Raw genomic sequence first — 16010 nt, forward strand, 5'->3', positions numbered from 1 at the left:
ATGATGTGGCTCTTAATTTTCTTGGTCTGGTTGGTCATATGGGCCGGCGGCACTTACTGGTACCTGTTTGGGAAACCGAGCCCTTTCTCCCTGGAGTCAGTGAGACCGCCCGGACCTCGAGAGTTTGATCAGAAGAAGCGAGACAAAGTTATCAAGCAAGGTAAAGCTACTGCTGTTGAAAATGCTCGTTTGCAATGTCACAATTAATTGGCAATGTACTACAATGCTTTAATAACCAAGTATATGTTCTACCAGTTAAGCCCGATGAGCTTCCTGAGCACACAATAACAATATATAATATATATTAATACAATATAATTACAATATTATTGATATGTTAAGGTAGGGCTTCACAGTAAACTCCCAGGGACAAAGCACTTGTGAATGTGAAATCTAGTCTTAAACCATGTGAGTTTTTTTAAATAAGTAAAATATTGACTTCTTTTTATTCCATTATATATACGTATAACAAATAATTCTCATTCACATGATGAGTTTAGTATATTTCTACAGCAATAATGGACAAAATCGGTCAACAAAGCACCAATTCTGCCAAAGAGGAAAACAATAAAATGAGTATAACTAATCTACTTTTACGTATTGGACTTAAACAGAAAACATACAATAAGACATAATGACTGTTACACTACCATAATGTTTATTAAGAATTACAACAATCGGATTAATTTGTTGACATCACGACTTTAGTATAGAGGTAGAGAAATCACTGACGCGGTTACAATCTTTGCTGTCATAGTATTCAGTCAGTTAACAAATGAATCATTCAATCTATTACCTAATAGTATGTTTTCACTGCAAACATTTGTGTTTTGCCAAAGGAGGAAAAGTGCAGGCGTGACATTGTCGTTTTTATATTTTGAATTTTACACAAATGAATCAATGAATCCATTTATTAATGGATGTTATTACCTTCAATCTGAGCCTGATGGGGGGTCACCCCTGTGTTTCAGGTTCTGTCAATTGCTGCAAAATAGCATTTTGTAATAGTTTGGGACGGCCTCGCTCTGCAGTGCAAACCGCAAAGCAACAACGGGAGATGGATTTTTTTAGAATGAAGTTTGAATGGTAAAAAATCAGTTCAGCCACTGGAGACATTAATGGCTAAAGTCAAGAAAACGCTCATGCTCACACATTTGATTGTGTAGGTTTCAAGGAGTTTAGCACATTAACCAAGGGAAGCATTTGACTTAGGGAAAGCACATTGCTGAAAACATTAAAACCCTTATGAATCATCACTTTTTGCAATATTTAATTTGTTTTTAAAATTGCACTCAATGCGGTCTTCTATTACATTCAAATTCTCCTTTAACATCAATTCAAATGAGTCTTGGGATGGTTAATACCTAAGCCAAAGCCAACCGAGTTCAAAGGATATTAAAGTAGGCCATAATAAATACTTAAAAAGGATCCTCTATATACAATTAGTTTAGTGTAGTTCTTACAACTGATTTGTGCTGATAGTGCTATCAGAATGACCTGTCTGCTGTGTCATATATAAGATCTAAATGAGCAGAAGTACAGTTATTTTTTTTCACCTGCAGGGTTTATCTTAATTAGATTATGGCCCAGTATATAGTGTCCGTGGGCTAATCTACTGTTTATTGCCAAGAGGAGAACAAAGATATAGGAATTCGATCAGCAGCCATATGACAGGAGAGCTGTGCAGTGCAACCTTCAGACTGTATTATGCAACACAATTATGCAACGTATTATTTAACCACTTGTTCACCTTAACATTTACAATGCATATTTTATTTAACCTGTGTAGCGTGCACATATGAATGTTACCAAGTTAACATCAGCCGTTAACATGTTTCTTTGCAGGTTTCAGCCTTGACAAAGTGCCCCAGAACCTGGATGTCATTGTCATCGGGAGCGGGATTGGTGGTCTGACAGCAGGAGCGACGCTGGCCAAAGCAGGGAAGAGAGTCCTGGTGCTAGAACAACATGACCAGGCGGGAGGCTGCTGCCACACCTACATAGAGAAAGGCTTCGAGTTTGATGTTGGTAAGAGCTTGAATCAAGGTTATGAAACAGCCAACAGTGCACCAGGGAGTGTATGTATTCATTTTATTCTAGATATGAAAAAAATGCAGTTCTAGTTAACAAAAGAACATTTGATAATTTCTAAGGACTTTATTGATTGTCCTATGTATCAAACATGTTTTGGGTGACACCACAGACTGTAGAAAAAAACAGATGCACAAGCTATGATACCAGAAGTGATGTTTGATAGCTTTGCATTAGATCTACCACTCGATAGCAGCAACAAAATCCAAATTCAGATTTGGTCAGAACAGGCTGAAAAGTCAAAAAAAGACAAAAAAAAGACAATAATCAAAATTACCCAAAGACTTAGTTGATGTCTTCAGACTAGAAAATCCAAAGATGCTAATTTAAATTTCACATATGATAAGCCTGTGAATGTTCTCATTCGTCCAGGTCGTTGTTCTCCTCAAAGCAATTTCAGTTAAAAGCAACTGGATTTGGTTATTTGTCCAGGAAGACGTTTCACCTCTCATCCAAGAGGCTTCATCAGTACATGTACGCATCTGACCAGGCTGGGACTGGACCAGGACCAGGACAAGGCTGGGACTGGTCCTGTCACATATGATAAGGGGAAAGCAGGAAATCCTTAGTGAATATTTTGCATTTTGCTTGAAAAAATATCAATTATCAAAAAAAGTTGACAATTAATCGAGTCAGTTCACTTCTTGATTATTATTTGAATTGTTTCGGCTCTAGTTGAGACGCTTCAATCAGAGAGTTATTGAGACAGCAATCTCTTGCTCATGAACATGAACGTTTTAACTACTTTCAGAAGGACTTTGGGTTTAGAGACGGCCAGCAGCTGCCAGCCATAAAGGAGCTGCAGATGAAGCCACTTTGGCTTTTCCACCCGGCCGTTGTGATCGGTGGCTCTAATCCCTATTACCACCTGTACCATTAGCAATGTCTTTAAGATACACTTTTATATGTATGTAGGAGTTAGTTGAAACCCTAACCCTCAAAATGAACAACATTGCACATGGGTGTTCAGAATGGATGCTGTGAAGACTGCTTATTTCCCTTTTGTGACTTACTTGAGTAACTATAACATGTGTTCCTGTTGCCCGCTCTTTCTTCTCCAGGGCTTCACTACATCGGTCAGGTCCACGAGAACAGTCTGTTGCGCATCGCCTTTGATCAGATCTCAGAGGGCCAGTTGGAGTTCCAGGAACTGAATCAACACTTTGACACCATCCAGATTGGCCTGGGCGATGAGAAACGAGAGTACACCATCTTCTCCGGTAAAACTGAGATGAAAGCTCATCTGATGAAGCAATTTCCTGACGACACAGAGGCTATCGAGACATTCTTCAAAATCATGAAGGTACTGTTTGCTAATGGCCACATATTTCAGGGGTGGGTATAGATGGTAACCCTAGATTCGCAAAAACTCTTGCAAGACTCGCTGCCCGACATCATATCCTAACCTTAACCAGTAAAGGTCAATAGCCGAACCCATAACCATCTAAACTTAATCATTCAGGGTCAATGACGAACCCTTAACCATTCAAGGTAAATGCCTAACCTCAACCATCTAACCTTAACCATTCAAGATCAACGCCTAACCTCAACCATCTAACCTTAACCATTCAAGATCAACGCCTAACCTTAACCATCTAACCTTAACCATTCAAGATCAATGCTGAACCTCAACCATCTAACCTTAACCATTCAAGGTCAATGCCGAACCTCAACCATCTAACCTTAACCATTCAAGATCAACACCTAACCTCAACCATCTAACCTCAACTATTTAAGGTCAATTGCCGAACCCTTAACCATCTAACCTTAACTGTCTTGTGAGACTTTTGCAAATCTCGTGTTAACATCTAGACAAGACCGTATTTCAATGTGTCATCTGTCCAAAACACAACAAGGAAACTAAATATCTTTTGTGTTCCAACAGATCTCGGCTAAGAAGACTCACTACCTGGCAACTCTGAAGCTGATCCCGCAGTGGGTGTCTTTATTCCTGCTGAAGTCAGGCATCGGAAACCTGGTTACATCGGTCTTCCGCCTCTCTGGCACATGTGCAACAGACTTGGTGAACACATTGACCAGCAACAAGGACCTACAAGTCATCTTCTCTTATCTTTTCTATGGTGGGTTCTCAAAAAAAGTCACTTCATTTATAATCCTTGAATTATGAGAGAAGAGAATATGATTTTGAAACAAAGGGATGTTTAATCTTTCGCTCTGTACATGTATAGGTGTGCCTCCAAAGGAATCCAGTGTCCTGATCAATGCCCTCCTGATTCATCACTACAAACGGGGTGCCTACTACCCTAAAGGTGGTGCCAGTGAGATTGCCTTCCACATCATCCGCACCATTCAGAAATACGGAGGAAACTGTCTGGTCAGAGCTCCCGTCTCCCAGATCCTGGTTAATGACAAGGGAACAGCTTATGGTAAGTAATTACTTTGGCTACTAATTTCACCTGAGACATAAGCCGTTTTCTCATATGAACTCCAGACAATGTCCGGTCCAACTGTTTCAGAAACTGGCATTCTCAAGTATAGCTCCTCTGTTCAATGTCTAGATCATTTCAGTGTTGTATGAAAGGGGCTATCCTCTACCGGTGACTGACCTTTGTGTGCCATGTGACAGGTGTGAAAGTGAGGAAAGGTCAAGAGGAAGTGGAGGTTCATGCACCTGTGGTTGTTTCTAACTGTGGCATCTTTACCACCTTCGAGAAACTTCTTCCCCCGGAGATTCGAGTAAAGACAGGTGAGCGACAGATCCTTCTTACCTACAGTAAATGGATGCATTCTTAATTACATTATCTTTTATTGTGAAAATAAGTCAGAAGTTTCAACGTGATTGTGAACTCACCCCTATTGTAGATATTCAGGAAAGACTGAACATGATGAAATATGGCAGAGGATCATTCTTGGTCTTCTCTGGCTTTGATGGAACTCAAGAAGAGTTAGGCCTCGAGTCCACCAACTACTGGATGTTCAAAAACAATGATATGGACAAGTCGTAAGTATGCAGAGCACTGATCCCAATGAACACTAACATTTAACTACCACAAGGGGGCCCTATTGTATAAGAACTAGGAGTGCAATATATGTAATTACCAAGTTAGAGTTCCCTTTTTTGTCCTCTAGATGGAGTACAGGATCAGTCAGGTTTCTGCTCCTGGATTTAAATACCATACTCATGCAGTCTTTTTTTACACTGCAGTCTTTCCACACGCTGATGAATTTTAAATGTTCATGTATCTCTTGTTTGTTTTTAGAATGGAAGACTTCTTTGCACTGAGCAAAGAGGAAGCACCAGATAATATTCCCATGATGTTCATCACAATGCCATCTGCCAAAGACCCAGAAGCCAAAATAAGACACCCTGGTACAACGGACAACTCATTTTCTACTGTTGTGAATTAAGAGACAAAAACCCCAGTAATACCATATCTGAGTGTTGCTACAGATTAGATATGATGTCCTGTGTGTTTCATGTTCACAGGAAAATCTTGCATGACAATACTGACGATGGTGAAGTATGAATGGTTCGAGGAATGGAAGGACACTACTGTACGCAAAAGGGGCGACGAATACCACAATTATAAAATGAGATTTGCAAAGAACCTCTTTGACTGGGCCTGTACTTTGTTCCCTAAAATCAGAGACAAGGTAGGATCAGTGGTTCTGTGATACATGCATGAACACCCACAAATGTTAAAGATTGCTTCTGTTGTATGTGCATGCATATTAAGACGATCTAAAACATGAAAAAAAGACCAATTTATAGCTATGAAATCATGTAAGGGTTACAGTTGGCTGTCCATGCTTTTATTTTATGTATTGTAATATTTTGTGTGACTTGTTTTCCAGTTGGTTTTCCAGGACGTGGCAACCCCGCTGACCAACATGCACTATCTGGGTTCCCAGCGTGGAGCCATGTACTCTGCTGAGCACAACCTCGAGCGTTTCCATGCCGAGACTGTGGCAAGGAACAGGTGCAACACCCCCGTCAAAAACCTCTACATCTCAGGTATAAAAAGTTACAAACTTGGCTGAGGCTTTCAGGTGAAATAAGTTCTGCAAGCACGGACAATTCTTTGTGTTTTTGTGATTGAGTGAAGTTTTCACGGGCATAGAAATGTCTCAGCAAGCCCTTAGCTTGATTCACTTCAAAGGGGGGAGCATTGGCAATGCTTTAAAATGTGAAGGTATCTTTGCAGTGAAAGGATTTCATACCAAGCTAGTCATTTCTTTGCTGTAATAGTTTACGTTGCAATGATTGTAAGAAAGTCCCAAAGTATTTGTGTTTCTGTTCCAGGTCAAGACGTGTTCAGTTGTGGGATAGCAGGCGCTCTGCATGGTGGACTCCTCTGCGCCTCTGCGGTGCTCGATCACATCGTCTACATTGACCTGCTCTTCCTCAAGAAAAAGCTGAAGAGGAGGAAAGCCAGAGAGTTGGCCCAGCTGGCTAAAAAGAAACTGCAGTGAGAGCGCTCTCTACTTCCCCTGCAGGACATTAGTGAAACTGCACAGACCAGGTGCAAAAGGACCCTTGATTGTAGAAGGAAGCACTGAGTCCCAGATATATTGTATATACTAATATTATAGAGTCCACACAAAGAATACACACACGTAAAAAACAATCATGTGTTTATGGATGATTCAGTCTGGTGATCTACGCCAGCGTAGACCGACTAGTCTTCAGCGACTGACGTACGAACAGAAAGTAAAGTACCTTTCTTTGCTTATAGTCATGAACTATGAGTTATCATAGAAATACATAGTGCCAAAGAGTTAGCATGGAGCACTGGAGCCAGAAAGCTACCACAGATTTATCATTTTGGCTACAATTCATAATAATTCATTAAACTGGACGGCCACAAAATGAGATTACAAAGAGGACATGGCATCTAATTCTCAAAGTTGTAGTAATTGTATACTTGTGCATGCCATGATAAAGCTGCATCCCCCGACAACTGAACGGGCCTACTGGACACAGGCCCAGGGGCCTACTGGACACAGGCCCAGGGGCCCGTTAAATGTTTCTGTAAAAGGAAACACAGAATTATCACAAAGAGATGCACAATTATACACAAAATGATTACAAACGACCCAAAACGACCACAAAGAGACAAAAAAATTACAAGAAAGTAAAACAATCACAGAGATGCAGAACAATTACAAACACAAACAAAACAAATTTATTCTGATCTTCAATTTCACTTCACCTCATGGTTAATTCACCTTATTGTAAAACTAAGAAATATTAACATATACTTAATCATAAGTGTGATTGCGTGATAACAACTGCTTTGATTGTTCGATGCCTGTTTTTGTGATGTATGTACAGAAGTAGAGTTTCTTTGTCTTTATATCTTTTTACTGTCACAGCTTGGTTTGTTTTTTTCATCAGGCAAAATGCACATTTGTTTATTTTTTTGCTGTATATGTTCAATAAACTTGGTAAAACACATAAAAAACTTCACATTTTGTCTACCCAGACCAGATAGATCTGTTTAAATGTTGGAAAACTTATAAAAAGATACTGTTATTAGCTTTGTGTAACAATTTGTAAGTCATTTAAACCGTTAAATACTAACAAATTCTTCTATAGATGATACGAGCAATTTAAAAGGTTTTTATTTGGCAGGAAATCATGATGAAAATGTCATCAGCTGTATGTGTAGATTTAATCATATGATTAACTGAAACATAAGCTAAAATAAATCATTAAACTATCCAGAATAATCCGTAGCATCAGGTATGATCGCTTTGCTAATTATTTATATATCACTCACTGAACCCAGACTGTTAAGGCCCCTCTGGGTGTCTTAGTTCCCACCTATGTTGTTCTGACCTGGCTTATAACCCCAGTGTTGTTTGGGTAACTGCAGAAATCAAACGTACAGGGGGAAACCTCAGACTTCCTGCACTAAGTGAACATTTCCTCAGTAAACGGAGGGCATATTGGCTGACAAACTGTGGTCTGTAGGAGACGACCGGGGGGATCCGAGGAGAAGAATGCCCCTTCTGTCCAGCCTGCCGGTGGGATGCCAGTACCTCTCTCCCTCTGTCAACCTCCGTCCCTCTGCTGTACAGACCCAGCGAAGGCTCTCCCTGCTGCTAGAGCTCTCATCTGCCAGTTGCTACTGTTGTACCCTTTTCCTTTAAATACTCATGGATAAAAAAGGCAAAAACTAAGGCAAGTTGAAGGAACGAGGAGCAAAATGGAAGTCAGACGAGTTAATTATATTGACTCTGCCTGGCTGGAAGTTCAGTAGGCCTTAACATATAATTACCGTGGCATGATAAAGTGCAGTTCTGCACCAGAAATAAACGAGACATCCACAGCGACTCTTACTTTCCTACGCTGTGCTCTGACTGACTCACGGAGCTATAAACAAACCCACCTGCCCTTTGGGCTGTGAAACAAAACAAACCCACCCTTTTTTAGCCGTTCTAACTGTGTAGGTCTAGGGACGGCAATGTCGGTCGGTTTGACAGTCGGACAGTCGGTCGGTCGGTTCGTCCACCACTTTGGTCCCGACTGAAATATCTCAACAACTACTGGATGGATTATCATGGGGTTTCGTACAAACATTCAAGGTCCCCGGAGGATGAATCCTAGTGACTTTACTCATCCTCTGACTTTTCCCCTAGCGCCTCTTTGAGGAGATTTTCATTTCTAGTGAAATGACTGATAAACTATTCGATGAGTTACCATGAGCTTTGGTACGCACACTGGAATTTGACTTGAAATCTATTGAGTTTTTGCAGTTGTGTGTGATTTGATCTCCACCTCGTACTCTCAGATTAACAAAACTCAAATTATTAATGAGTCCTTTAGCTTTTCCTTATGTCGAACCCTCATTTATTCTGAGAAAAACAGTGATAATATGATATATTTCGGTTTGTAAAGGAGGTTTTAGTTCTTTATAATAACTGACTAGAGGGCAGGAATGAGTCCTTAAACCTGGAAATGAGTTCGTTTTTGCACTTTCGGTTCCCTCGTCTCAAACTCAGTGGGTTTCCTGAATGCTTTTTGGTGTCAGCTTACAAAATACCATCATCCCTGCAGCACTCTACCTTTCACACTGAACCATTGCATCATTGGATAGACATGTGTTGATTAGTTTGCCACTTGTTACGTTTGTAGACCGGAAGATTTTCTATGCAGTTGCAGAAGGTAAGTTCAGAGAGAAGGTAGACCTCATTTCACTAAGAGACAATTCAGTGTTTCATTTTATAGAAAAGCAAATCCTGGGAGCAAGAAGGGGCAGATCTGAGGAGGAGGAGGAATCTAACTATTTCTTGACCAGCAGACGCACCACCTCAACCCCCTTCCTCTTCTTTCTTTCCTCTTGCAGGCGGCTCCCACATGTTTAGACACGCTCTTACATCAGGAGAGGCCCAGAGGGTCGGGTATTAAAAACAGCAGTCCACTCTTTCCACTGTCTCAGCCGCTCTGTCCGACACTCTCTATCCCCGCTCTATGCCTGCTTTTAAAGGAAATTCATATTTCAGAGGCTGTGGGTTTAATCCAACAATGCTATAGCACCTGAAATCTTTCTGTTCACACAAAGCCAAATGTAAACTTGAAAACACTGTAGTGAAAGGATTGGCAGGGGAAGTATTCATGTTGCTAGGCTCTGGTGTCTCTGAGTTGCAGCCAGCTTTCCTTCTTTTCCAGATGTTGGAGCTCCTCCCCGCTGGCCGGCCGCAGCCTCCCACTGCTCCAACGCAGCCAACGACCACAGCTGCTACCAATCTCAAGACTTTCAGAAGAAACTTTCAGACGACCAAGATGAGAGGAAGAGCCAGTCTGAAGATAGCGACCATGATCAGACTGGGCTTAAAGGCTAAGCAGGTGACAAAAAGAGTCCCTCCTGCTGAACTACTGTGCCATCTTTTAGTGCCCTTGATAGCTGAAGACTTTCAATGTGCCATGTATGGTGGTTTAAAATCAAATATATGTTTACAAAGGACACAAAAAAACAAACAGATTTGACTCTTTTCTGTTTCTGTGGATGAAACCAAATCAGACTGAAGCTGTTTTCCTGCTCCCACACGGACCTCTTCTCCGATGTCGACTGGAAGCTGCTGCCCGAGGCCAACTTTCTGTTGAGCGAAATGGAAAATCCAAAAAGGAAAATGGCACCTTCCCCAAACTCTTCCCTCCGCCTGAAAAATATTCCTACAATCTGAAAGTTCTGGTCCCACACGTCTGCAGACTTTAAACTCAGACTAGCAGTTGTACATTCTCCTCTCTAAACTGTAGTCATAGCTACAGTCAAAGCTTTTCATTATCCTACCTGAACTTGAATATCTTTAAGGTTCTCCTGACATGTTTTAAACCTTTGTAACTGTTTTTTTTGGGGCACCTGAAGGCAGAGGAAACAAGTCTTAAACACAAGTCATGACTTTTTAAGCTGATAAAGCCCAACTTGTTAAAAAAAGTTGTATATTTACACATCGAGCAGTTACGGCAACAACATTATTGTTCATTTGGAGTCGTGTTTGTGTCCACCTGAAGAAACTTAGTCTCTGTTTTAGTCTCCACTGTCGTCTCCCATCCCCTGAGAAAAGATATCTGGCTCTTTAGCTGCTTCAGCTAGTCGCTAACTATATCTTTACAACGTTATGACAGCGATGAGAATGAATCAAAACAGTAAAGTTGCAGCCGGACACCTAAGCAATGAGCTCAAACTCACAGCAGAAGCTCAGTCCATAGGTGACTCGGCTGGGAACCGGAGGGTCGCTGGCAACGAATGGAGCGGTGGCTGGAGAGGTACCAGCTCATCTCCTGAGCACTACCGAGGTGTTGTTGAGCAAGGCACTGGACCCCCAACTGCTCGGGGCGCAGAGCTATTGGCAGCCCCCTCGCTCTGACATCTCTCCATTAACTGCATGTATAAAGGTCCTGTTTGTGCATGTGTGTGTATTTCGGGCCTGTGTGTTTGTGTAACCTGTATAATAATAACAGAGTGAAAACATTGAATTCAATAAAAAGGAATTATTCTTCTTCTTCTTCTATAAGGCTCCATAAAGCAGAGGGAAGCTGCAGATTAACGTGATATTTCCCTGCAGTGTTATTCCTATGAGCGACCCCTTTCACAAAATAATCTCTGGTTGGGGTCCTTCATGTTAATGACCTCACATTTCAGTTAGGTGGAATCATCACCTTCCCTGTTTGCCACGCCCTTGAAAACCAGTGAAAACCCCTATTCTGAAGTGCTTCATTTATGATAGGCAGCAGGCAGTAAATGCAACCAGCACTGCTCATATGAGCATCTGTTCCCACAACATTTCATGTAGTTTAAATACAGTGATTTGCATTTATCGCGCTGCCACCTCGAAGAACTCAATTAACGCACTCGATCGCTACTTCTTCTGCTTCTCCTCAGCCTCCCGACTGAATTAGAACTAAGGAATGCTTCTTCTTGGCAGGCCTCTACTTTCCCTTTTTCAGCTGTTTGTAATATTTCCTGCGAGGCTGCTCTGCACATTTGATTGTAAATTATGCGGCATGTTGGCGTTCAGATGAGAGAGAGAGAGAGAGAGAGAGAGAGGGGGAGGGAGAGAGAGAGAGAGAGAGAAGGCAGGAACATGGAGGCCATAAAAAAGGAGTACCACGGAGCACCATGTCTTATCACATGAGTCATAATAAGTGTTCGTTGGGTCTGATTCTATGAGCTCCTGCTCCAGTGTGAACTATGAGAAGGACAAAGATTGTATTACGTTGAAAGTATCCTCCACCTCTGCACCAGCTTACGTCTGACGCCCAGGCTGTCTTCGGAGACCCCGACATTGACATGAAAAGTCTCACTTCAACCTCAGCATTTTAAAATAGTGCGACAGAGTTTGCGGGAGGAAGACATTGTTATAGAGAAAACAAAAGTAATCACCACCTGCTTAAACCGTAAAGCCACGAAACACTCTTATTATGAGATCATAGTTTACAGAGCTGCACTGAGGATAGAAGTCTCTGGCTTTAATCCAGCACTGACAACGTTAGATGGCTATCCGGTGAAGAACAAGCATTTGTGAGTGTTACATATAAATAATCACACAGGAGTCATGTCAAGAATATACCTTGCATAGAGGAGGAAGAAATCTACAATAAACTAATGCCGTGTTTAAATCAAAGAGTTCATCTCTTCGCTCTTTCACACCCATCTACTGCTCCTCCTCCTCTCAGCAGATGATCTGAAGTCTCACATTTCACCCCCCCCCCCCACCTCCCACCATCTTCCCCCTGCTAAATGCCCACCCCTCCACTGAGTAGTCCTCATCAGCATGAAGCATCCGCATTCGTCATCACTGCTCTTTCTGCTCTGTGTTTACAAGGAGAGCCAACTTCTTGTGAGTCTTGGGGGGGAGTCTAAATGCTGGAGACAGTGTGCACTAGAGGGGGCTCTTCTGTGGGTGGGACCCCAGCCAGCCCACATAAGGAGATGACTCCTCAACACATGTGTACTGTTGGCTTTATGTGGCTCTCCTTCTTTTTAGAATCAAGGTTCTGAGCATAGATGGTGTTAAATGCAAAAGGATTTGGGGACAAACTTGTGATTTTGGGGTTATATGAACTTTACTCCTTAGCAAAGGTGCAGCTAAACTCATGCAGGAATCCAGATTTAAGGATTGAGTTTTAAATACGTTTACCTTCTGAAAAACTGCTTTAAAAAAAGGCTGATTCACAATGCATGTTCTTCATTTTGGTCGACTTTTCAAGATTCGTTCCAGACCCCACTGTCTCCACACATTTTTTGCAAAGTGAGTCACAGTTTGCTGAGACATGCTCAGGTCTTGATCTTCACACACCAACTGTTTACTTTTCCTCTCAGCACTGATGTGCGAAACATCCGACCAGAAGGTGGCATACGCCCTTCCTTCATGGATCCTAATAATTGAATACTTAATCATAAAAACTGTCCTTGTTCTGCAACTTAAGACTTTAGACAACAAGCCCTTCCTATGAGTATTAGGATTTACCACTTCAGGACAGCTGGAACAGTATCACTGGTGTTGTTTTGAAATCTACCAGTGCCATTTCCTGCTTCAGTCTGAGGTTAAAGCCGCTAAAAGGAGTCTTTAACTGGTTATGAAGCAATCTCAATTCAATGCTAATGCCTATATATGACCTACATAAGCCAAGCACACTATCAGTGAGAAGACTGACTTAATGCCTGTCCCCGACACATCAGACACGTCAGACACATCAGACACGTCAGGTTTTTTTTGACGTTAGAGTTTGTGGTTATGGCTGATACTGGGTCAGCAGGATCAGCAAAGACAAAAAGACAAGAACTGACCAAAGAACAACAGAAAAAAAAGCTAAAGCATCATTAAACAGATGGGAAGAATTCATAACCGATCCCGAATCGTCCCCCTAGACAGCCATCCATCGATCTCAGCTGACGTCGGGCGTGAGGCGGGGTACACCCTGGATGGCAGTCTGTAACTGGGCACATAGAGACAGACAACCAATCACAACCAGGGGCTATTTAGAGTCATCAATGAACCTAACACGTGCACGTCTTTGGACCGTGGGTGGAAGCCTGAGAACCCACGCAGACACAGGGAGAACATGCAGAATGGCCCCAGCTCAGATTCAAACCAACAACCCTCTTGCTGTGAGGCGACAGTGTTAACCACCACACCACCGTGCCGCCCTCTTCCCCGACAGTTATGTAATATTTTATTCATGAAACACACTGTGAGACGTGGCCGGGAGCGTAGTCAACACACACAAAATAACGGACGGGAAAAAAGGGTAAATAAACTCCCACATTATGTGCATGCGAACTAAGCATAATGTATATTTCCGTTGCTTTAATTTGATAAAACCAACAATGTAATCATGCTATTTTCAACACCTTGCTGTTTTTAAGTTTTACAAAGTTTTGTTTTAAATTTTAAACGGATAAAGGAAGTGTTGAGTTAGTGTTAACAGCATAATCAGCAACTTTAAGAGCAAACAGGAGCAGATCAAAGGGAAGCGTTGTACTAAAATATGAACAATTATACAATTATATCAAACAGAGGGAGTTAGACAAATACAGTAAGCCTCTAATACAAGCCTGCTTCAAATAGAGACCTATAACTTTTAGAGTTGAGGTAAAAAAAGAGGAAAATACGGTACATTACCCCATTGCTATACTGTATACCTTGCAAACAGCTGAAAAATAGAATAAACTTAACTCTTTCTTTCAATTGCTTCCAAAACAAATGCACACACTAGCCAGATAAAGATCTTTACGACACATGGAGGTGGTGCTCCTGGAGGAACTACCACCTTTATCCACAAGAGCTATCAAAACCAACACAGAATGAATGTTGCTTTAAGAGACAAACATGGGCACGGTGTGGGGTGTCATCTGTTGCGTCTCAGCTCTGGTCTCCAGCTGACTGACACCAGTTCCCCCGTCCTGATCTCCTGTGTGAGTGAAAGCTTTGCTCTTCCATTGGGAGAGGCTGTTTTCTCTGGCCTCACATCACGATGATCCCAGAGGGGTCGTACCTACATGTGTTTACTCCAGCACTGAGGCCGTGTTGGCAGGATGACCTCTCAGTTTTAGACTACATCTAACGTGTTCCAGGTGCAACATTTCAGGAACTACTGTTTACTCATTACAGCTAATAATACAACATTTGCCCTATTCACTGCAGACATAATGGGAGATAAAGAAGACTGGAGGTTTTCTTTTACTGACAGGACGCTCTGGCTCATGAGTCGTCCTCTCTGGACTCAGATTGGCTGGTCTGCCAGCAGAGTGTGATTAAAGTGCCCCGGGAAAATGCTGCACCACAGACAAAGACATCAGTGAGACCACAATGAGAGACTCCACCTTTTGCCCCCTCATCTGAGAGTTAGTCCTACAAAAGTCAGCTCCCAATCCAGGACTATTTTGTGCCCCTCGTGCCAGTGAATGCCTGTGTTGTGCAAATCTTTATATTTCGTCACTTTTCTGCAATTTTTCTTCTGGCAAGGGAAGTTTTTTTTCTCCACTGTTTCTCTGGGATTCCTGCAGGTTCTTACTGCCTTCAGCAGGGCTGGGCATCATAGGGGAAATACGTTACTAGTACCAATCTCAGTACCCTTAAAATGATACTGATACCATCTGAGAAGTGCTCAGGTTATAGAGACTGTATAGCTAGTAGTGTGTGTGTGTGTGTGTGTGTGTGTGTGTGCGTGTGTGTGGGAGGAATATACATAGCTACAGGTCAAATAAATGAGGTACCCTACTTGTTATGGCTTGTTCTGCCCTGAAGGTAGTGGAGCAACAAACTGAGGTTGAAGGAAACACTTTCTCTCGTTCTCTTTACACACACACACACACACACACACACACACACACACACACACACACACACACACACACACACACACACACACACACACACACACACACACACACACACACACACACACACACACACACACACACACACACACACACACACACACACACACACACACACACACACACGCACACACACACACGCACATATAGTATGAGGCTTATCTTTGCACAGTTTCCCACATAGGTGTATCGGGACTTAATTAATTAGAGTGGCGTTTCATTCATTAACATTGAAAAAGTAGTTTAATGAAATTATCGTAACTCAAGGGCGACTTACTTGGCAAACTCCGTTCACAGATGAAAAAGTTGAAAGCTCCAGAAAAAGCTATAGAGGAGCCCGTGCCGCCCAGTTGCCAAAAATAAAACGTTAGCATTGTTATTTTCTGCAAACCACAGACACGTTGGATATCAATGCTTCTAATTCTCTACCCATCACACACCGACCCTGTCTGACGCTTCACGGTCACGGTTTGAAACACAAAAACGATTAATGTTACTTGGGTTTAGGCACAAAAACAACATGGTGAGGATTAGGAAAATACTGTGGTTTGGGTTCAAATAAGCACAAGTCTGTTATGTAATTAAGTTTCACTTTGATACGGGAAGAGG

At 42.0% G+C, this 16010-nt stretch overlaps 1 protein-coding gene across 1 annotated transcript; it reads left to right on the plus strand.

Annotated features, from left to right (window-relative positions):
- LOC310961244 (inactive all-trans-retinol 13,14-reductase) lies at positions 1–6525 on the plus strand (the record flags this gene model as incomplete). The annotated part of the gene is made up of 11 exons (XM_083933249.1): positions 1–160; positions 1846–2028; positions 3153–3394; positions 3977–4172; positions 4281–4478; positions 4679–4798; positions 4915–5053; positions 5313–5422; positions 5540–5706; positions 5908–6067; positions 6356–6525. 11 exons carry the CDS (start codon positions 1–3, stop codon positions 6523–6525), a joined length of 1845 nt encoding a protein of 614 aa, XP_083789375.1.
- Positions 6526–16010: the final 9485 nt, after the last annotated feature.

The sequence above is a fragment of the Echiichthys vipera genome (assembly GCF_963691815.1).
Source record: "Echiichthys vipera genome assembly, chromosome: 18".
In the NCBI taxonomy this organism is placed as follows: domain Eukaryota; kingdom Metazoa; phylum Chordata; class Actinopteri; order Perciformes; family Trachinidae; genus Echiichthys; species Echiichthys vipera.